The sequence below is a fragment of the Vidua macroura genome, chromosome 2 (genome assembly GCF_024509145.1).
Source record: "Vidua macroura isolate BioBank_ID:100142 chromosome 2, ASM2450914v1, whole genome shotgun sequence".
NCBI classification, from domain to species: domain Eukaryota; kingdom Metazoa; phylum Chordata; class Aves; order Passeriformes; family Viduidae; genus Vidua; species Vidua macroura.
The window spans coordinates 88,592,700-88,616,615 of record NC_071572.1 but is presented as its reverse complement, the minus strand read 5'-3'; the positions used below and the strand labels follow the sequence as shown (position 1 = coordinate 88,616,615).

The 23,916-nt window shown below is 41.6% G+C and overlaps 1 protein-coding gene across 1 annotated transcript in view; it reads left to right on the top strand.

Annotated features, from left to right (window-relative positions):
- Window positions 1-17,387: 17,387 nt before the first annotated feature.
- EXPH5 (exophilin 5) overlaps window positions 17,388-23,916 on the top strand; it is a 37,638-nt gene continuing 31,109 nt past the window's right edge. Inside the window, exon 1 of the mRNA XM_053970313.1 lies at window positions 17,388-17,577. Within this exon, the coding sequence (XP_053826288.1) occupies window positions 17,459-17,577 (119 nt within the window). The 5' untranslated portion in view covers window positions 17,388-17,458. The remainder of the gene's footprint in view (window positions 17,578-23,916) is intronic.

Sequence of the window (23,916 nt, the reverse complement as noted above, 5' to 3'; positions counted from 1 at the left end):
AACACTTTTTTCTTTCTTAGGTAACGGACCCTTCAAAGGCAGTGGCATATGCTGGTTTGCTTTTAAACAATTTTACATTTATTTATGCACTTATTTAGTAATTTGTCATTTTGGTATTCCAAGAGCTTCAGATTAGAGAAATAAAGTTGCTCTGTGTTTTCTAAGATACCACAGTAGTTTTTTATCTCATTTGCCACTTATAATATCCATAGTACAGCTACATACTAGGATATATAGATTGATATATTGAAGCTCTACATCTGTTGCAGTGTCATCATTCACGAATGTTTAAATGGATACCTGCCTTGATGTCCCATTTAGTGAGATAAATTTATTTCATTAGTATTCTGCAAAGGCTTCTATGTGTAATGGCGACAGAGAAACAATCTCTTCCTGTAGATACATATAAACATTATGGAAAAAAACTCACTAGCAATTTGACTCGAAGAACACTGAATAAAGAGATTCAAGTCCTCTAGAAACTCAGTAAACATATGCAGTTGCACTGGAAATACGGGGTTTATCTCTTTATCAGGAAGACAGTTAGGAGGAGTGGGCAAAGCAGTCATATTCAGGGGACTGAGGACTAGACAGAAGATAAGAAAAATCCTCAATGGCTCCATTGCCTTCTACTTTGAAGAGTAGTTTAGGTTATCACCACATGAATACAATACACTGGTATTGTTACCAACAATGCTTGTAATTGACAGTCACTTTGCACCAAAACAACATCTTCTTTCATGAAGTTACTAATAAATTATTGAGAGTAAGCATATGGTTAAGTAGATCTCCATTTAACAAGCTACTCAGCCAGCTTGCAAATATCTCAGTATACATAAACTGCTTTTACCCTTAACTCAGGCAGTTAGAGAGTGTTAGGATTACTTTGTTGGATCATTTTCACGGGAAGTAAAACACCTGCTTTATCACTGCATAGCCTGGTCGTGCAAATTATCTACCCAAAGTTGTGTTTCTTAAATACAATAATAACACACAATAGCAGGAGGGTAACCCCCATATTCAGAAGCCTAAGCTCTTTTTCCAGATAGGTCTGAGTTCAAAATTTTTGATCCATGTTGAATTACAAGTATAGATTTTACTGGTGTAATCTTGTAGTGGAATATAGGCATGAAAACAATTTGATGTTTACTATTTTTTGTTAAATGAGAAGTATGCCATTCTAAGAGAGCAATGACAGAGAATTATGTCATTAAGTAATATGAGTTAAAAATCCAGTAAAAGATTTGAAGTGGGCTGTAAGCCAGTGACAAAGACTTGCTCTTTCTTTTGGGTTTTCCTTCAGGTCACAGTTCTAGAGGTCTCTAAAGCTCTTTCTAATCTCCTGGTTGCATTCTCATGCAACCAAATCAGCTCCCTATTCTAAGAGTCACTCTGGTCTGATCATCCGCTAGAGTGGAGCTGAAGCCTTGCACATCTAGGTCAATACCTTACCTTCATGACACAAATCAATGACCTAGTCAAAAGTATTTTCCCAGTTCAAAGATACTTCCAGTATGTTGCTGGGTCAACTAGTAGGCTTTGTAGGCATTGCTTCTATGTGCAAGTGATATTTGCAGCTGTCTCATCCTTTTCATTAGTTTCTCTGACTCTCCCTCCTAATCACTGATGCCGGTGATTATTGGGTCTGGATGCTCAAAGTTCCAATTTAAAATTTTGCTTTAACATCAGACTACGCTTAGTTGGCACCTTCCTAATCTCTTACTCAATCTCTCCACACATTTGCCTTCCTCATAGCCTGTTTTGTTCCACCCTCAGCCCTCACTGTTGCTTCCACCTCACCTTGCACCAGCAAGTTATCACCACAGCCCACGCTGGAGCCATAATTAGGTTTCCCATGTAAGAAGGTCATTTGGTAGGTCCTTTCCTGGTTCCCTCTTTTGTCATTTTCTGGGCATGGAGCCAGGACCTGGGCGTTTTGCCAGCACACATACTGCTCTTCCACCCCACCCTGGACCTCATGTGTTTTTGCCTGCCTCACCTCTGGAGCCATGCCGGGGGCCACACCCCTCTCTACACTCCTGCTGTGGAGCCACTCCTGGTCCTGACCACAACACCTCTGTCGGCCCTGCCTGGACTGGGATCCTCCACACACCCTTGGCCCTGCCAGCTTCCTCCATGCATTTCCCCAGCAGTGGAACACAACTCGGGCCCATCAAGGTATAGTGCTTGATTTTGAATTGCAATATAGTGCAATACAGTGCATTGAATTTTGAATGCAAATAAAACAGATGCGCAGATACATTCATAATTCGGTCTGCTTGCGACAAGGAGGGAACATGGGCTACATCAATCAGACATCCACAAGTTATGGATTTTTAATTGATTTGTAGTTTACAGTGATTCACCATCCCCAGACATATCAGGCTCCTCCATAGGTATGTCTGCTGGTACAGGGGCTCCTCTCCTCTCACAACAGCCACTCTTGCAGGAGCAAAACATGATCAGCCCTCACACTGGGTCGGGCTGGGATGGAGTTAACTTTCTTCATAGCCTACTGTGTTTACTGTTTGGGACTGAGACAGTGTTAGTAACACACCAGATTTTTGGAAGTTGCTGCTCAGTGTTTGTAAAGCCCCGGGGTCGTTTTTTTTCTTTTTTTCTTTTTTTTTTTTTTTTTTTTTGCCTCTATTCTGCCCCACCAGCAAATAATCTGGGGGTACACAGGAAGCTAGGAGGGGACACAACCAGGACAGATGACCCAGATTGACTGAAGGGATTTTCCATGCCATACAACATTGTACTCAACTATGAAATCAATGGGAAACAGAGATGTTTGTGGTTAAAGCATTCGTCATTACAAGTAACTGTTACAATGTGGTGAGGTCCTTCTTCCCAGGAAGTAGCTGGACACCTTCTGCCAATGGGAAGTAGTGAATTAATTCTCTATTCTGCTTTGCTTCCACACATAGCTTTTCTTCATCTATTAACTCTTTATCTCAATCCAAGCTTTCAGCTTTTGCACTTCCAAGTCTCACCCCCATTCCTCTTGGGAGAAGTAAGCAAGGGACTAGGTCTAGGCTCAAGGTCAGCCACTACAGCACACAAGCTACTTTTGCCTTGGCTGACAAAGTATTTTTGTTGTTCTGAATGAATACAGATCTGTTCTTTGCCATCAGGGCTGATGGAAAACAGGGACACGTGTCCCCGTCAGGACATGGAGGAAGAACTGGTTTTGCCTCTCACCTTGAATGAGGAGGTATTTGAATGAAAAAGTATTTCTGGTACTCTGACTTAATCATGCGTGGCAAGGGTTAATTGCAAAGGCAAATAATTATTTTTTCCTCCTTTTTGGGCATCTTCTACCAAGCATCAGAGTGCCAAGGAAATTAAGGAGAGAGGAAATTTTTTTGCTGTTCTGGGTTGCAGGACTCAGCTGCTCCTTAGAAACTGTCTGCTCTTACATTACCAACCTTCTCATCCCCATCCCCTGGACAGCATATCCAGCATCTAACAAGATCATGAAATTTAAGGTCACACAAAATGTGGATACTATTACCAGAGGCTGTCCATACAAGGGAGAGAAGTTAAGGGTGATAGGCAGCTCCTAACTGCCTGCATATTAATTATTTATCCAGCACAATAATGATTTGTGCTGGCAGCTGCTGATGTTGTTGAGTAATAGTGTGTCACCCAGGTGATGCAACATGCCACTTTTCAATGTGCTACAACACTTGGGTAGTCCATTCTGCCAGATTACAGTAGTCAATTCTGTAAGTGCCATTTTCTACTTCCTGGGGCAGCAACTGTTCCCCAAAACAAGCTGTCAGGAGTCCCAGTGTTGCAAAATGTGACATATATAAAATTTTCTTAAGAAAGTATGTTCTTTGATGTTTGATCTTTGTGTAATTTTAGGCCTAATCAACAAGAAAGGAAATTTAATCCATGAAACAGATAGCAGCTAACAAGCTCTAAGGGATGTCTGGGTGTTAGAAGGACAAATTAGTTGTTGGTAGGATTGCATTGTTAGGGTTTAGGGCTTGACAAGCTTCAATGACATCAGATCAGGGGGGAGTTTACTAAAACATGGGAAGAAGAGTGTACCACTGATAGTGGACACAAGGAATGCAGAATCTGTGGGCCACCAGGAAATTTGGCAGAACAGACAAGATAAGGAAAAAATTAATAAAGCCAACTCAGCAACTGTGCTGAATCAGCATCAGCTGGGGAAAGGTAATTCTGGTAGTGGGAGACTGACCATGACTCAGGGCCCACAGCTCAAGAGAAGAGAATGACTGAGAATCATTAACCAATAGAAGATTAGCACCACTATATAAGGATCTCTATACTGCAATGGGTCTGGTATTCAAGGGCCTGCAGGGTAAGCAAGTCATTGCAAAATTAGCCCATGAGAGCAGATAGAATTTCCATTCTGTGTATGGCACAAAATCATTATTGTGCAATTCCATTGATTTGGTAATGTCTGTTGCCATGCCGACCCTGTGGCAAAATTTCCACCATCAAACCCAGACAAGTACATAAATGTGATTGTTTACTGAACATGTACATCTCATAAATCCCTTTGCCTTTAAAGCCAAGCCATTACTAAGGCTGTGCCATCTTGGTTCTGTATTTTTCTCTTGCTCTTACGAAAGAAGCTTTTATGTAGATCTTGTATGCTTGTAAATAAAATAAGAAGTTCAAACTGATTAAGTTGCTTTGACATCTCTTGTGCCATCAAAATTACTTTTACTAACATTTCTGGGCTAGTAATTAAAGAAATCAGACTCATCCTATCTTTATAGTGCTATAAAACTTGTGTGTGATTCTTTCATCTGGTGAAATAGACCAGTGTAAGGCAAAATTTATTAATGGTATTACAGGAAAATGAGAACATATATACATTTTTCAGCATGTCACTGGTCGCTGTACCAAAAAATACCAGAAAATGCTGCAGTTATATCAGCATAACTTGACTATACACTAATTTGTGTGTGTGTGTGTGTGTGTGTGTGTGTGTGCCCTCTAATGCCTTCCCTGTGGAGTATTGATACAATTTCTCAGTTTTTCATTATTCCTCATGAAAAAAATAGTAATGGATTTCATAGCACAGTCACTTTTTAATGCACAGAAACTTCACATTCTTTTCAGTATGGAATACAAAGTCTGTATGGTCCATTTAAAAAGTGGTAAATTGCAAGAAAACTACCAATGTAGTTGCTTCAATTGGAACGGGAAAAACTTCTTAATTCTGCATCCCTTCAGGACCCAGGGTTTTACTAGTCTGCACCAAATGTTTTTAAATACAGGTTGACACAATTAGAACAATTCAAGCACAGATTTACCCAGAAGGAGAGTACCAAAGGGGCTGAAGTTACCCTGCTAACATTACAAGCTAACATCTCCAGTGCTCCCCATTGAAAAGCTCTGCAGAGCACACAGTTCTTCCTTACAGGCTTACACAGACCCACTATTCATAAATGGCTGGATTAGGTACCACAATAAAGGTAACCAGGATGATGTGTGGATGAAAGCTAGGAATGGAACAGCAGAGCTAGTTTACAGAAGAGCTGCTTGTTTAGCAGAAAATCTCATACCACAAGAATGGGGTAGGCTAAATAAAAGAAAAAGCATTCAATTTTGCATCATTGTTTCTAATGTATTGAAGTTGGTTCTATTTCCCCACCTACTTAAATCCTCTTCATTTACTGCCAGGTGCACTGGAGAGAGTCCTTTGCTTTCAGCCCCTCTATACTGATCCATTTCTTTTAATTTAATCCTGTTATTAATACACAGAGTTGCTACTTCAGTTTTTAATATGTTTAAAGTCCTTCCAAGGTGACCCCTTTTGCCTTTCCATCAGGGTTGCCAAACAAGGAGAACTTGTAACACACAGTTCTCAGCAAATAGCCAAAGCAAGGCAGCCTCGTCTCCCTCATGCAGCTCCTGGTAACGTTCTGACTTCTCAAACGTGTGTTACTCTGAAGTAGATTTACAGGTAGAAATAGAAACTGGATTAGATAATAGATGTGTAGTGTTTACCTCCAGGGTCTGTAAATCTCACTCAGGTGCTAGCTCCTTCCTTCCACAGAGTTCCCTCTCTCTCCTCCTTCAAGACCTCTGTACCACTTGCACATCAAATCAATGAACTATGAAGCCGGTTAGGTATTTAGCATGAATTCATCAAGGAGAAAAGAGAACACAAATCTTCTGGCTTCATCTCTCCCAGCAAAGGCCCCGTGTTACACATCATTGTCACAGTCATGAAGTGCACGTCCTCTGTTTCAGCTCCCCACATGAAGACCAGGACTGGAACCACACCCTGGCTACGCAGTAAATTTTCAATGGTTTTATTTGGATAGCCATTCATTTCCATCTCTGGTAGTAGGGCCCAAAAGTTTCTATCAGATTTTCCAACTACAACTCCATTGCACTCTGTGTTATAAATACTACAACAAGTGTATTGTTACCTGGGGTCCAGCACTGAGGAGCTCTGTAAAAGTGACAGTGCAAAACAAGTTTCAAATGTGTCACTTAAACAGAGCAATAATATCCTGTTGGACTTTATTTAATATATTCCAGGTATTAATTAAAGAGCTAATAATCCTGTGGAAGGTAAAAACATACATATTTCCTGACATTGCTTGAATTAGAATTGCTAAAGACAGTTATCACTAAGGATTTATCTATACTGCTTACATATTTAATTTATAAGATGGAAGGGAAAAAACTAATTTACAAAAATATCCTGTTCAAAACATAACCTGTGTTTATAAAATATCGTTTCTCATTAAGCATTGGGTATCCATTTCTCCTTGAATTTAATTAAGTATACTTGATTACAGAGTGAACAGCAGTAATTGACAAGACTCATTAAATTCCCCTTAAAACATACAGCTATGGACTTCAGTGGGAGTTAAATCAAACCCTAAATTAAGAGCCAGATTGCTTAAAGATTAAAACAACTTGTTTCAAAGCCTGGGGACAGTTTGTTCAATTTTATACGGTATTGGTATTCTTCTTTTATTAAGTGCACAAACAGGTGGGATGAGATTCCTCTCACCTAACTTTAGATGTATACAGTTTACAATTTGGAGCTAGTCATGCCAGACTCCCTTTATACTCAATGGAGAGAAACAGCCTCTCTTAAGGCATGATTCATCTGACCTATTTCAATGTCTACTTTAGAATGAGATAAATTGTGTACTATAACCATTTAGTGTTCTTCATTGAAAATAAAAGTAATTAGGCTAATTCATTTAAAGGGAGCTGTCTGCAGCACTAGTGTTTATATTTAGTAAAATGATTACTTTCTTTGGCAGATGAAGGTATTTAGAGTCATCATGAATGTGTGTAGAGATGAGGATAAGTTATGCAGTGGTACTGAAGCACAAATGTATATTTTACCCGATCTTTCAGGTGGAACTTGATTGCTATACACAAAGCACAGGTAAAATATTTTTTACTCAATAATGCTCTTTATTATTCTGATCTGCTATATTTGTAGCTGACCAACATCAAAAGTAACTGATATTTAAAAGAAGGATGTGAATGGACTACTCCTTCCCCACCACTGTTAGGGGTATTTATGCAAACACAGTAAAGGAAGGATTTTGACTTATTCTTGTGATTCTCTTGCAATAAAAGTACTCTTGGAGTTAAGTGCCAAAAATGACACAGAATTATCTGTGATATAATTAAGTTCAAGATAATCTGCTCCTTTGCTGGAATGAAAGGTATTTTCATGTCACAATTTATATTCATTTCCCCTGGCATATTCACCAAGGCATTCTGATTTAGCTGTATCATAGCTGCTGTACCTTGTTCTCTGAGACAGAGCATGTAAATAAAGCCAGAGTTTTCTCTGGGGCATTAATTATTGTATTTGTGTCAGGGTTTAAACAGAATATGATATGATTTTAGCTCAAAACCAATTTTACTAAAGATACCATTAAGATTTTTTTCTTATGCAACTTTATTATATATTTTGAGACTTTTAAATTGTGCTTCATTTATTTTAATTTTCTTAATTAAATGAAAATTGAAGTAATATTTTTTTGTAAAATTTATTACCTTTCTTTTCCACCCAGCACTGGCAATCATTAAATTCTAAGGACACTAGTCACGGTTGCTGGTGGTGACTCTCTCTGATAATCTGATTATTAGTGCCTAGTAAAAGATGACCTGATATATACGATGAAACAAACTTCCTCATGCTGGATTACATTTACATCTTGCAGTCAGTACACAGAAGCATTTTCTGTCTCTGATAAGTTTTGTTTTGAGGAGTTAAATGTGACATAGATGCTATAAACCACTTGCAATCACAGAAGCATAAAGTAATCTAGATGGACTCTGGGACCTTGTCAGGTTGAACGTCCTCTCAGAGCAGGGCTAAGTCTGATGTTAGATGCTCAGTGCCTTCCCCCAGTTTTACACATCTACAACTTTCCTAGGCAACCTGGATCAGCCATGATTCTATCATTGGAAGTGTTCAAGGTCAGGCAGGGTAAGGTTTTGAGCAACTTGAATTAGTGAATAATAATGTCCTTGCCCATTTCTGGGGGAGATGGACCAGATGAGCTTTAGAAGTCCCTTTCAACCCAAATAAATCCAGGATTTTTTTTTTTTTAATAATGGTGAATTAGAACTTTTTCAGGGAATTTATATCCATTATTACTTGTCATTTTGTGTTGGACCTCCAAGGAGATATGTAACCATCCACTAAAAAGTTGTACACAAGTAAATTTTCCTAACCTTTTCTTCAGACAGAACAAACCCATTTACCTCACCTCTACTCACATGTCACAGACTACAGCCCTCTGGTCAGTCTTATGCTCCTCTACTGGACTTGTCCCCATATGCTAATGTTTCTTGTATTTGGGAGTCCAAAACTAGACACAACATTCCAGATGCAGCCTCTCGAGTTCACAAAAAAGTCACTTTCCCTGGCCTGCTGGTACACTCTTAATAAAGCAGCCCAGCATGCAGTTAGGCTTTGTTGCTGCAAGGGCACATTGCTGGCTCATGTTTGGGTTGTTCACCATGACCCCCAGGTCCTTTCCCGAAAGACTCTATTCTAGCCTGTCAAATTGTATAGTGGCATTGTATCATAGAGCTTTAGATGAGGCTTTATTTGCCTTTTTTAACTGGCTTTTTTGTTTGGTTGGTTGTTTTTGTTTTTTTTTTTTAATTTGCCTCTTTGAACTTCAAGAAGTTTCTGTCAGGCTATTTCTCTAGCCTGTTGAGATCCCCCTGAATAATTGCCCTGCCCTCCAGCATGCCATCTTTTCCCCACTATTTAATGTCACCTGCTAATGAGGATGCATTCCATTTCATCATTCAGGTCATTAGTGAAGAAGTTAAATACCACCCGGGTCACAATGTAAAGCAGAAGAATATCACCCTTAATTGGCTAGCAGTTAGACTTTCAGCTACTAACCAGAACTCTTCAAACCTGAAGGTCCAGTTATTTGTTTCATCAACCTCGTAGACAATCCATCCTGTCTGTATCTCTCAAACATGGTTAAAAAGTACAACCAAACATGATCTTGATAGTCTTGATAAAGTCAAAATAGCCAGTATCAATTGCTTGCCTTTCATCCTCAAAGCAGTCGTCATTGAGGGCAGCCAGGTATCTGTGATAAAGCTATGCTGGCTGCTCTAAAATTGTATTAGGATTTTGGGTTTTTTTGTGAAAAAACAAATATATCACCCTTCACAACTATAACAGTTCCAGGGACTATAGATGGCATGATGCTGTCCTGCTTTAACTCCATCCAGCAAGTAAATTGACTCCCAGAGGCACAGAATCAGAAGAGTAAATGTGAGAAAACTTGTGGGTTGAGATAAAAACAGTTTAATGGAACAGAAAAGGAAGTAAATAATAATAGTGTTAATTACCATAATAATAGGAATTAGAATATACAAAACAAGTGATGCACAATGCAGCTGCTCACCACTTACCAGGTGATGCTCAGCCATTTCCCAAGAGCAGCCCCTGGCCAGTTTTTGCCCTAATTTATATACAACATGATTTTATGTGATACTGAATGTCCGTTTGGTCTTTAGGGTCTAGAACCAGCTGCCCTGGTTCTGTCTCCTCCCAACTTCTTTTCCCCCTCCAGCCTTCTTGCTGGTAGGGCATGAGAAGCTGAAAAGTCCTTTACTTAATAGAAACACTACTTAGAAACCTAAATACATCAATGTGTTATCATACTAAATCCAAAGCACAACAAGATACCAGCTACAAAGAAGAAAATTATCTATCATCCATCTATCTATCTATCTATCTATCTATCTATCTATCTATCTATCCCAGCCAAAACCAGGCCAGATGCAGCAGTCAGATTTGGGCTAGCTTTTATGTAACAGCACATGCAGAGGGAAGCACAGGGACATTTGCGTATGTCTTCACGGTCATATGAGATTTCACTTGAATTTGCATGCCTTGCCTATGTTTCTTATGTGCTGGTTCACATAGACCTGAATCTGGCATAAGCATGAAAACTGGCTTGATAAGAAATTAAGGTACAACTAGAGAAATTTTGAGTTTGAATTTAATTCCTGAAAGCAGTTTGGATGCAAAAGGGCATAGGTTGTTTGAATTTGTCTATTCCCAATCCTATAAAGTTGTCTCATCATACAGAGCAGCCTCATCTTATCCATATCTATGCCCTCATATCTTGACACCACTCTGCTTCAACTCTGACACCCCTCTTTCAGCTACTGCTGGTAAATGCAAAATTTTTAAGACTCTGATGATGAACAGTTTGGTATCAAGAGGAGATCAACTTCTAGTAGTAACTATCCAAAAACCATTTGAGGACAGCCACTCCAACAAAATCTCATGTCAGCTGGTCATGATCACATTAGCAGAACAGCTAGGCATAAAAGAAGAGGAATCCTCAGGAACTTCTTATCTAACACAAGGAGTCCTCCACAGCCACATGCAACACATACTCCTGATTACAGGCATGGATCTAGAATCCAGAATGATGGCCCCTCGTTCTTACACTTGAAGGAACACCAAAGTGAATTCCTTTCCACATAGAAATATTACAGAACTCCATATTCTAATTCCCTCATTTATATGGAATAGATATATAAATTTATAGTCAGAATATATATGCAGAAATCTATGTTCATATGGTATAGGAATATGTAATATAACCTATGTTCCATACAGAATTCCATATTCATATACAAGCTGCAAGGAAACTATGGGATTTTTCTCCTTTTCTAATAAATTCCAATATTTGAGTTCCTTTTCTGATGTTTTCAGAAGTTATGCATATCATAAAGATGTTGAATCCAAATGGTAATAGCCAGCTCAGAGTCCATTGCTTTCTCATGAAAGCTGCTTTTATGTGAAGCCAGGATTTTTTCCCCGATATTTCCTAGTCATTCTGTCTTACAAAAGCCTCTTATGGTCCCTCGCAGTATGCCTTTGTCCGTATTACCCTGAATGTCTTCATATCACAAACTTTCCCACCACACCAGCAAACTTGCTCACCTCACTGCTCATTTCTTTTCCAGGTCACCTAAGAGTGACAGAGTGCACAGAGCTTTGGGAAAATCAGTGGTTACCAGTGGTTGTGACCAGTTGTTACCACTGACCTTCCACTGTAATAAGTAACCTGTCCTCTTACCCTGTATTTCCCAAGTTGTTACCTGCTATTGACCCATAAAATGACTTTTTATTTAATCTCTTAACTACTAAGTTTCCTTGGAAGCTGTTGATGATGATACTATATAATATCTTCAAAAGTACAAGCAGATTACATCAACTTGACTTTGTCCAAATATTTGCTGCCATCCTTCAAAAAGAGCACTGTCAAGTAGGAGTTTTGTTTTAAGAAGTCATACTGAGTCTTCCATAGTGCTTCTTTTATACAGCATTCATTGATCAGCCTTACAGACTCTCTGATGAGCTTCTTGATGTGCTGAAGGATTTAGTCCTCATTTAGAGATCTTCAGCAAGTTGTTCCTCCCAGCTATTTTTTCCTTTTTTTTTTCCTTTTTTTTTAATGTTATCAGCCAGGATTTATGAATTTTTCTATTTTCCTCATTTGGATATGACTACAGTGTTTTAAAGGTTGCCTTCTTGCTTCTGATGACATCTCTTCCTTATTGTTTAGTCATGCCTGGTTCTTTGTAGCTTTACTCAAGCCTGTCTTAATAGGTTGCATGCACTGGCATATGACCTAAATATATTAAATGTATAATTCTGCTGTATCCCAGGTATTGGCCTCTGGTGATTATGTTTATGCACGTATTAATTAAGGCAGAAGAGAAGGTTGTCTAGTTTCTGCCAAGAGAGCAGATGTTATATGCAGTACTAGCCAACCTATGGCTCTGACAGTCAAGACATCAGACCTCTAATAAAGCAGAAACCCTGCATAATTTCAACCAAACATGTTCACCATCCCATTCCAAGCAGTGGTTTTATACTCCAGACTGTAAAGGTAACAATCTGCTTCATATGCCTCTCTGGGCTGCAGCCCTCTGCAGCAACACCCTACAAGCCCAATCTGTCTCGCCCTGATAGAGATCCTATTCACAATATTCTCTTCTCTCCAGTCCAAAGAAAGTGCAGTCCCAGGGAGTATTACAAACAAAATTAGTGATTAACTGAATCCTAAAAATAAGTGAAGAAGAAGGACAGTCAATCATAAGGACACAGCAAAACAAAGGGGTGTCATGGATTCATTTTCCAAAGCAGCAGCAAATACACAGAGGGTAGTGTCATGAAGTGCCAGGGTCAGACTGCAGCCACCATTGCAGAGAGCTCTCTCATGACCACCTTTCTTTGCTGCTATGCAATGCTAATATGCTTTTGGGACATTGCTCTTACCTTTCTTCTGGTAGGCAAAAACCAGGTCTTATTTTGCTATGATGTCCTTATGTCATTCTAAGGGATCAAAAAGTCTATTTCAGCAGAAACAACCCTGCACAGGAAACCAATTGAGGAGTCCATATTGACAACGTATGGGGCGGGAAGGCCTTGGAGCAAGAGGCAGCAGCAGCAAGCACTACTTGTAAGGTGAGGAAATGTGCTGTGTGGGCAGAGCAGAGTCTAAAAGTGGGGGAAGGGAGCAGCCCACACTCCAGGGTTGGGGAGGAAAAAAGAAGCAAGTGAATGACAGACTCAGCAAGAGGAAGTGCTTGAGGAGATTGTGAAAAGGAGCAGTCTGCAGCCACACAGGCTGCAAGATGTGATTTGGGAACACAGTGTACCTTGAAAACTTGCTGTCCCTGTGGGAGCAGATCTGCTGCCCGTGGCATTTACAGGGTGGTCAGTGATGGTCTGCACCCCGCAGCCTGCTCAGACTGGTCTTGGCTCCCTCCTTGCCTCACAAGAGGCCGTGTAGCACACAAACAGCTACAAAAACAAAAACAGCATTCGGATGCTGATGTCCAGACAATCTTCAAAGTGCACCACTTCACAGCTGAAATGCCTAAATGAAAGGCCAAAGCTCTTTTGAAGGGGGTGTTGAGGGTCCAGTGAAAGATCCTGAAGGACACCCATTGCTCAGTGAAGATGCTGACCTGTGGCAGTGGGAACCATACACCGCAGGCCTCCATGTCCCCTGAAACTCAGATGGGTCTCCAGATGTTAACACACAGCAATAAACAATGACTATTAGAATAAATGGAGGTATAAACAATGGGCTTGTTAAACAGAGGAGTGGCACTGCTTTTATTCTTACGAGTAGTATGATCCAAGTATTTTTCACCTAGCTTAGTGTTAGAAATATTTATTTCAAAAACAATAAGCAGATTTAGTACATTTTAAATGGAAGACACTTCATATTTATTCTTTGCCTTGTCATGAAGCCATTCTCACTTAACACAGGGAGTTAATTAAACCAGCCTTCACTAATCTGGCTGACAATTTAGACAGTAATTAGTGCAACAGGAACAGACGAGACCTTACAGTTCTTTCAAGCCTCAAGGCTGATACGAGCCTCAAGGCCAATTGCTACAAGAATTAACCAACCCTTCTGCACGTTCCTCTCAATTCCCTAGGTACAGACCAACTTTTAGAATCAATGCTTCTGGCTTTTTCCACCCTACACTTTTAATTCTTCCACTGAGAATAAGTGGAGTTAGCAACACCCATCAGTACAGCAGTATTTGTGAAACACAATTTTTGAAGAATTTGCCCTATAATTAAAGTATGTGTGTCAGCATCCTCTTTAGTGGCACTGGCAATTAACATTACTAATGATGTCTCATGTCTGCAGCCTCTCATATGCTACTCTGGCCCTCTGTTTCAGGTTTTTAAACCAGAAAACACTACTTATTCACAAGAAACTTCTGTATCTTCCTGGAGCAGCTGTTAGCTAAAAACCATGGAAAAAATTTAAAGCGTGTATCTTATCTTTGGTTTATATACCAGAAATTAAAGCACATAAGGTGCTAGGAACTCTAAATACTGGAATACAGACAGTGTTTTCTTGTCATCATGACCCCTGTATGGAAAAGACATAAATTGTAAGAGAGTTGGAGTAATGACTAGACATTTGGAAAAGTGGTTATTTTTCACAAAAGAAATTTCTGCTAAAAGACACCATAGATAGGAGCTGTTTCTAGTCCTGATCCAACACACATTTTGTAATGGTTATGTGATGTACAAAGATGCTGTGTAAAATTAAGGTTCTATTATTATACAAATGGCTATGCCCAAATCTCGAAATATTCTGGATAAAAGCCATTGAAATAATTATCATTTTGAAGTCTTGCAGCATCCTTGTAAAGCCATTAGTGTATGTACTTGTCACTCTTCTAAACAATTTCATTGTTTTGTACACAACAAAAAAATGTTTCTTATTACCTGAAAGACTATACATTGCTTATAGATTAAATTAACATCTTGTCCCTGTTTCCCTCTGCACTAAAAATATGCCAACAAATATTTTAATGACGGGAAGAAAAATGCACCAATTAATCAAATTTGTAGAAATGAAGAAAAAGAATGACAGAAACTTAGAAATACAAGTCCATTCTTGACTTACATGCAGGATAGACACAATTATAGATAGTCACCAAATCTGTGGAGAAATGCCACCCTTTATTTGTAAGAACTGTAATACCTAACTTCCTTTGCAAAACTAAAAAAAATGCACAGCCTTCCTATTTATTCTGTATGTATGTATTTATTTTTCACCATAGAATCACAGAATGGTTTGGTTTGGAAGGGACTTTTAAAGGTCATCTAGTCCAATCTCCTTGCAATGAGCAGGGACAACTTGTAAGTTTGCACAAATTAAAAGACCACAACTCACCAATAAGATGCACCATTGTTTTTAAGACAAGTGTGGGCACTGATGAGCTTCATTGCAACAGATGTACAGAAAAAAATGTTACCATGTTCTGCCCCAGCTCTGAATGATGCAGAAGCAGAAGCATGATGCATGATGCAGAAGCACAGTGAGCAACTGCTTCCCATATCCTGCAGGTCCCAGTCAGAAAGAGAAAGGGATGTCTAATTCACTGCCTGGGAGAGACCCAGGGAACTCCATACACTCAACTTCATCTGGTGAAACAGTCACTCTGTTATGCTCAGTGCAACAGAATGGGAAGGACAGGACATTTACTCTTAGAGGGAAGTTCTCTGACTGCACCAGGGACAGCTGTGGCTCTTGCACCTTTAGAAACAACTTAGAAATGCTTGGACTTTACCCAGAAGCATCTCCCATACACTATTAAAAATTCACTGTCTTTTCTCTGCTGGAGACACACCCTCTCCCCATCATAATTCTTCATAGTTTGCTTTTTTACATTTTCATCAATTGACTCACATCCTTGCTTTTGTTTGGTTACCAGGAATCAGGTAAGTTTCTCTTTGGTCAGACAAATGATGCCAGAAGCTGTCAAAATAAGGAACCTCCTGCGACCTATTATTCCCGCTGTGCTCTAAGGCCCTTATTTCCACTTGCACCACTCAACTCCCTAGTGGGGAAACATTCTCCCGCAGCCCTACGTCAGCCTGCTGCAGGGTGGAACAGTGGCTGCATGCATCACAGCCCAGCTCCTGCTGCACACTGCCTTCTTCCATTGACTTGCTCTGCCATAATAAAAATTGTGTTTTCTTTCATAGAATCAGAGAATATTAGGGGTTTTGAAGGGGCCTTAAAGATTGTCTAGTCTCAACCCCCCCTGCCCCGGCCATGGGCAGGGACACCTCCCACTAGACAAAGTTGTTGAACACTGCCAGAACTGGGGCATCCACGACCACCCTGAGCAATCTGTTCCAGTGTCTCACCACTCTCTCAATAAAAAATTTTTCTCCCTAATATCTAACCTAAATTTCACCTCTTTCAGTTTGTACCCATTATTCCTTGTCCTACCACTATAGTTCCTAATGAAGAGTCTTCCCTCTCTGGCTTCCCTGTAGGCCCCCTTCGTATATTGAAAGGTTGTTAAAAGATCGGCACAACAAATCTTTTCCAGGCTGAAGAGCCCCAACTTTCTCAGCCTGAAATAATTCACCATAATTTTCCTTCTCCATCTGCAGTTCAGCCCTGAATAAAGCTCTTCTCTGATGGAAAAATTTCAAAGGACATTTTACAAAGTTTTCAACTAATATAGCGAACTAGTCAGACACATACGTTGGAGAGATACAGCAATTCATGATGCTCTCACCAACACAGAGCTGAGTTGCATTACAGCTGTTAGAATGGAGTCAGGATGATACTACTTCCGAGATGTGATTATAACTCCCAGATCAAGAATAGTTCCCTATTATTTCTTCAGGAAAACCTTAAAGGAGAGTAAATAGGAAACATTGTCCCGTTGTTCCCTCGTGGAAAAGTTGCCGCTTTGCCTCCACTCCGCAAGACTACGGGCATTTTCTCCTGCAGCAGCGGGACGCGGCGTGCTCCGCGGAGGGGCTGCCGGGGGCCGAGTGGCGCCCGGGCGGAGCGGCGGGGCCGCACTCGGGTGCCGCGGGGAACCGGGTAGAGACGTGGCGGGGCTTGCCGGCGGGAACGGCGTCGTCAGCGCCATGGGGGAACCGCAGCGGCCCCCCTGTGCGGGCGTGTGCTCCCCGGCAGCGCCACAGCGAACACCGCGCCGAGCACTCAGCGACTCAACCGCGGGACACGAGCACGGGGCGAGCGCCCACTCAGCACCGATGCCGACTCCGGTTCCGACTCCGGTTCCGGCTCCGGCTCCGGCCCCGACGGCACTGGCTCCTCCCTGCTCCTCCCATCCCTGCCCTGCCCTGCCCTGCCCTGCCCTGCCCCGTCCCGCCCCGCCCCGCCCTGCCCTGCCGGGCTGCGCTGCGATCGCTGCCGAGGGTGTTGCCCAGCCCGGGCCAGGGCGGTTCCGAGCGGTCGCCGCTCCGGCTGTCGCCGTTCAGGGACACGCGCGTCCTGCGGTGCCGGCGTGCGCGGTCCGCCCGGCGCTCGGCCATGCTGGTGTGGCTGCACGCTCCGCGGCGGTCAGCGCTGCCCGCCCGCCTCCGCCCGCTCGCCCGCCGATAAGCCAAGCCATGACCGCAGCGCCCCAGGGGCCAGATCTCAGTTTTCTGAACGAGGAGGAAGCCAGGGCGATTTTCCAGGTGCTGCAGAGGGACGCGGAGCTCCGGCGGGCAGAGAAGGACAGAGTCAGGTACCGGCTTTCACCCCGTCCTGTCGGTGCCCATGGCGCCCGCGCGGAGGTGGAGGGCGCGGAACGGGGTTTGCGGAGGGCGCACGGCCCCAGCCCGGCGACGCGTGGAGGCTCTCTCCCGACGGGGAGAGCGGGAAACGGGTTGGCGGGGGGGCGCCCCGCAGGGAAGGGTCTGCGCCGGCCAAGGCGGCGTGGGGCTGCGGTGCTGCGCGGCAGGGAGAGCTGAGCTCCCCGCGGTCCTGCTGGGGCAGCGGGGAGCGCCAGTGCCTCCCGCCAGCGCTGGCTGCCGCCGGAGACGTCCGGCCGGGCACCTGAAGCATCGGGACCTTTGGGAAATGCATGTTGTGACAGAGACGGCTCTGAGTCACGGCTCCGGCTCCCCGTGGCACCTCTCCTTCCCCGGGGAGGAGGAGGAGGCCGCTTCTGTGCTTCACCGTGCCGCTGGCATGGGGTGTGGGCTAAACACCGGTACCCGGGAGACCACGGCGACGGGGAAGTTGTGCTGGACCTTGCAGGGAAACGCAGCAACTCTGCGTCTTTTGAGTCGCTCCTAGAAGTTTTTGGAAACAAAGCCAGGCACTCACCTGCCTGAAAAGTAGTTCACGAGACTCTTGAAAATTACTTAATTGAATTCTCTCTGCCTTATCAAGATACAGGACACCTCGACCTTGTTTCTAGATCATATTTCCCCTTTGTGCAATCATCAAAGCTATTTGTGTTGATAGTGAAAGCAAAGGTCGAGGAATTAATAGAAATTATGCTGGAAAATGAGCCGTTCATTGTTAAAGGTCCTCATTTCTTCCCGCAGGTATGAATTTTGGCACATTGTGAAGTGAGAGGCAGTGTCCTCTCAGATTTGCAAGTGGGCACTTTTCACAAGTAATACTTTCGTGTAAGATACAGAGGGAATGTTAATGAGTAACAGTTGCGTCAAGTGGATTTTTGTACTGTGTATTTTTTATTTCAGTAAAGTGGATTTTATGATGAGCATGGTTAAATATTATGTGTCAACAATGACTTACATCTAAAACTTGCCTTGGTTTTCTGTGGCATGTGTACCTGGACTGAGTTAAGTTTGGCAATTTCTTTCTTCCATGATTTGGTATTACTTTTCTTTTTCTGATTAATTTCTGTTCCATGTGTCTCATTATTACCTTCCCAAAAATGAGAAATATTTTGCTGGATATAGGGAATTGCATAGCTGGAGGACTGTAAGTTTAAAACTCTGAAGTTTTTGGGACTAAAGCTGAAACAAATGCATTGAAACTTCCAATGATGTAGAGAGTCTTGTGAAGCAGTGGCCTGCTTTTGAGCTCGAGGCTTTCACCTGCCCCCAAATTTGTATGTGTTTCTTTGTCTGTGCACTTAGGATTTTCTCAATAGAAAATGTTATTTATGTGAAAGCTGTCAAAATAAACTTGGTATAACAGGATGTTTCTGGTGATGCTTTACTGAGATGTAGTCTGTTTAAATCTCAGCTGAAGAGGCATTCGCAAGTTGAGCAGAAGGTAGATGAAGTATTTATGACCAAGGTGCCATACTGAAAATCTAGGTTAAACCCTGGATCTGTCAAAGGTATGTGTCCTTGGGCAAATTTCCTAATCTCTCCTGGACCTAATAAAAGTACTTTCTTTCTCACTCCACTTGTCTACCTGGTCTTATTTAGACTGTAAGCTCTTCAGGCCAGAAGACTCTCATCAAGAGCAGACAGAATCCAGTCTGTGTGGTATTGCCCTGTGCTACTATAATCAAAGTAATAACAGTGATCACCCTGGAGGGCCAAATCTTGCAGTTCCTATATGACCACAGTGAGCTTCAGAGGCTCTAAACAAAATTGCATTTTTTCCCCTTTGTCCCATATGCCTTCCTCCTTGTCATTCTTATTACTATTTATTTTGATAATTAACTTCATAGACATTTTTTCGGTGTAAAAGTTTTAAAAGAATGCCTGAGAACTGTGGCAGCCCACTCCTGGGATATTTTCAAAGTGTGATTTTTGAAGCTATCTGATTGATGCTGTCAATCAAACAAGGCATATAGGAGATGCTGTGGAATGGAGGGAACAATTTCATTAAGACTACTCTTTTTTCACAAAGTGAAGTGAGTTGCCCTTCAAACTGCTCTTGAGCATGGTTTTGGAAAGAGCTAGTTGGAGCTGGGCAGGGCCAGGGAGCCAATCAGTAACAACCAGTGGTCAGTAACAAATTGGTAAAGTGTTTTCAGTGACCATCTGTATTTACAATATAGCATGTTCCTGTATAGACCAATCTAGACTGGACTGACAGAGGGAATGAAGCATTTGCTGGCAGACCAAAGTCAGGTTCTAATGACTGTGCTGATCTTGTCCATACTGTTTGATGTCATACAAGCAAGCACATAGCTGTCTGTCAGTCTCTTAAAAGATCAATGAAAAATTGAAATTCATTCCAACTTATAACTCTAGAATCCAAAAAGTAGGAACAAGCTACATTTGTTATATTGAAAAATGTTAGCACCAGTTAATTTTGAAAGATGAAATAAGAAATAAAATTAAAATATTAATTCTGACATTCTCTGTGGTTTATTGTGACTTCATCAAATGTATTAAGCTTGCAATTATTTCCTGACAAGTACATTTCTTTTCTTGTTGCTTACTTGCACTGGGTAGAACTGGATCTCTCTTCACCCAGTCAGCCCATGCTTTTGTGAAATTAAGTGTATAATGGGGAGATTTTCTGGGGAAAGGTTGCTTTATACAGCCTCTCTCATTTTCCTTTCTGTTTGTAGCCTTTGTGTAGAGCAGGAACGTGTAAGTTAGCTTGTCAGTTGTGCACATTTGTGTAGCTCTCAGCTCTGCTTGGTGCTTCCCCTCCTGTTGCTCCTGATGCCCCAGCACATTCTCTGAGTACCATTGGCCCTTTCTTGGCTCCCTTGGAAACCTTCAGACTTCTAAGCCTGACCTGGGACACCTCTCAGTATAGCTTTGTCTTTTATGTAGAAATGAACTGTATGTCCTATTGGACCTTAATTTATTCTTGCTATGGGCAGGGAGCAGAGCTCTGGCTGTGTCCTGGCCTGCTGGTTCCCAGGACCTCATTTTTTGGCCGGTTTTCTCCTTCCAGTGCCCTCTCGTGGCTCCTGTCAGCAGTACCTTTGAGCAGCCAACACAAACCAGCCTATTTGCCTCCTTCTCCTTGAAACAAGTTCAGAGAAGCAGCAACAGTCAGCTTTGGTATGACTCCTAAGGCTGCTTACTCCTATATACACCGAAAATAATTCAGAAACTTACTAATCACATATTTAATAATTTAAAAGAAAAAATACGTATTAGTTTTGAACTTGGGTAACACTTGCCTTCAGATATCTTTGCTCATCCAATCCAGTTTCATTCATAATACCAATTCAAAGAAAATTTCATTTATCATATGTATTAGCATGGAAGACAGATGGAATTTAGGGTTTTTATATCAATATACCTGCGTTGTTCTATAATAGTATTTGCAGTATTAAGGCAGAAGTCCAACTCAAGTCATGAAATGCTATTTAATAATGGTTAATGAAACTGATGATTTTACAGGTGCTTGTGGAAGGGGGTTCCTTGTCACAAATACTTCAGTTACAATTAGATGCCCAGACAGGAGAAGACAGGGTGGAATGCAGCATGTTCACAGTGCAGTATCATGTTCTGATGGCTCCCCAACAATTCAGTTTCCATAAGATCACAATGAATGCTTGCACAGTTATTAATACCACAGATCAACTTTCTGTATGTAATGAAATAGGCCTGAAAATCACAACATAAAAACATTTAAGATACTATTTGACTAATGGTTTTCAAGACTTGAGAGTGCACCCAGCTCATCTTCTTCAGCTTTGTTCTGCAGCTGCTGGGGACAGAAATGAAAAAAGAACTGACAGCTAATATTTGCACAGAGAGCTCCAGGTCCCAAAGGCTAAACAAACCTGAAGGTGCTTCTCTTTTCTGTCCTTTATTGATGAAGCAAATGGGCAGGGTGAGGAGAGGCTGACTGCCTTCCATCTCTTCAGGACAGCACTTCAAAGCCTGGCAGGCAGCAGAGGAGCTGGCAGTCCCTGTAGGAAGTCTCAGCAGCATTAGGGCATGAAGCTATGGGATACAGAGGTGGAGCTAATGCCTTTTATCTCCAAGGCAGCTCCTCCCTCTGCAGAGTGTGGAGAGGCAGACAGTGCCCAAGCAGGTGTCATTCCAGTCAGCTTTGCATCTCTGATGTCTCATAGTGTCTGAACACTGAGTGTTGAGATGCACCTCCACCCCTGGAACTGCATCAAGGCCCAGAGAAAGCAGCTGAGATGAGAAGAGCCAGGAGACATGGAGCCAGCTACTTAGAAGAGGCAGCAGGTAGGGGGATGTGGCATGGGAACAGGTAGCAGGTGCAGTTGCAGGTTGTCCAAAAAGTGAACAGTTGGAAGATAGAGTAGAAGAGTTATGGATGAATAGAAAATGCATGTAAAAGGGCACAAAAGCTCTGTATTCTTTAATAATTTTATTTAGGAGACTTGGCTGTTTTAGGTAATGCTCCCATTACAACTGCATGCAATAGTCTTGTGCTGATTTTGTTCATTAATCCTTGAGAAAAAGGGAAATACTGTTATCTTCACTTACAAATGAGATATTGGAAATAATTGAGAGACTGAGACACAGAATAGGGAAATGAACCTACCTCCCCTAACAGCAATTTACTTTCTAGATTGTGCTTTGAGAACTAAATATGCATGTATTATTTAAGGATTTTTTTCTTTTTTTTTTTTCAGTAGGAAGAATGGCAAAAAATAATTGCCAGTTTTAGAACAATTCTGGCACATCAGCCACTGTCTATGAATAGGAACTGAAAAAAAGAGGAAAGGGAAATGGAGCTTGTGGGAGAGGAGAGCACTCATTCCATTTGGTTTAATTTGTTTTGCTCTTTTTCAGGTTGCTTTATGCTTTTGGGGGGGATTTTACTAGATTTATTTTGCAGAAGACTATGAGAATAGACAGCAGCAAAAAAAAAAAAAAAAAAAAAAAAGGTTTGTTTTAATTTACCCTCAAATTTGAAGATGAAAAGCATATGAAATTAATTGGGAGGTACAGTCAGCACCACTCAGTGCTCCACTCTTGCTGACCCATTAACAACATTTGAGTGTTGTGGGAAAGATGAATCCTCTCTATAGACTGTTCTAGGCAGTCTCTAAATTAAATCATTTGGACATCGTTACTTGTTACAGGCACACAGCTATTCTTACTGCCTCATGCAGGTCATTTACGGAGTTCATTTGTTGCAAGTAATTCCTTACTGTATTCTCTTGACCGACATTTACTCTCACAGGTCTGGCAATAGAAGGTGGGAATACAATCCTGTGTTGGAAATGTATTTTTTCACTTTCTTTTCTTGGGAATACATTTGTTGCAGACGTGCAGACATACGCAGTTTTGTATGTATTTGACCCTATTTGTACTTGGTGCTTCAATTATTTTATCTTGCTTACAGTTTGATGGGTCTGCTGTTGCAGGCTTTATTATGTCATTCACAAAAGTAGTCCTCTTCACCTTCTTGGAGACCAAGAATAGCTTCTTGGGTGTTAGAGATATAGATTTGGGGCTCAACTTCTCATAATTACAAAGAATTTTAAAAATTAGCTCCAAAGTACATGATCTGCATGGGTGAGGAGAGCAGACAGGATACCAGGACAACATTACTTGGGTATATTGTTGTTCCAGTGGAGCTCCCTTCCTGAACAAAGCATTAATAAAGAAATTCTTTCATAAGAGATACTCCACCCAGGAATGTTTCAGGGCGCAAATGTTCTATTGTGTCTTGATGTGGAGGAGATACTATTATTACTTACCACTGATACTGTGCCACCGGTGTGTTTAGTGGTTTGTAAACACTAATGAAAATAGGTCTTTGAAGCCCTAAGGGCTAATATGCTAAAGAAGTGCCAGTAGAAGCAAAAATGGCAGGGAAGACCGGGATTTAAAAACCTTTACTTGCTTTGGTAAGCAATTACTATCATAAGAATCCCATTTTGAGACAGTGGGGGTATTGTAGCCAAGTGCAATTGGTAAGTTGCATACCAAGTTTTTTCCTCAGTGTGCTTTTTGATAGTCCTATCTTGTGGTGGGGTCTAGACTCACAGACTGGGGCTTCACATAGGGTGAGAAAGAGAAGTAGAAATGGCCAGAGGCAGGTAGGCACTGTGTGTGCTATTTTGTCTGTTGGTTTTTACTCTGTCCATCTGGGCTAACTAGACCAAAATCTGTGATGTAACTCCACTTTTATGCCTACAGAGCAGAGTCTGGACCAGCTTTGCTGCCAGCTCATTGGTCTTGTCCTTTCACAG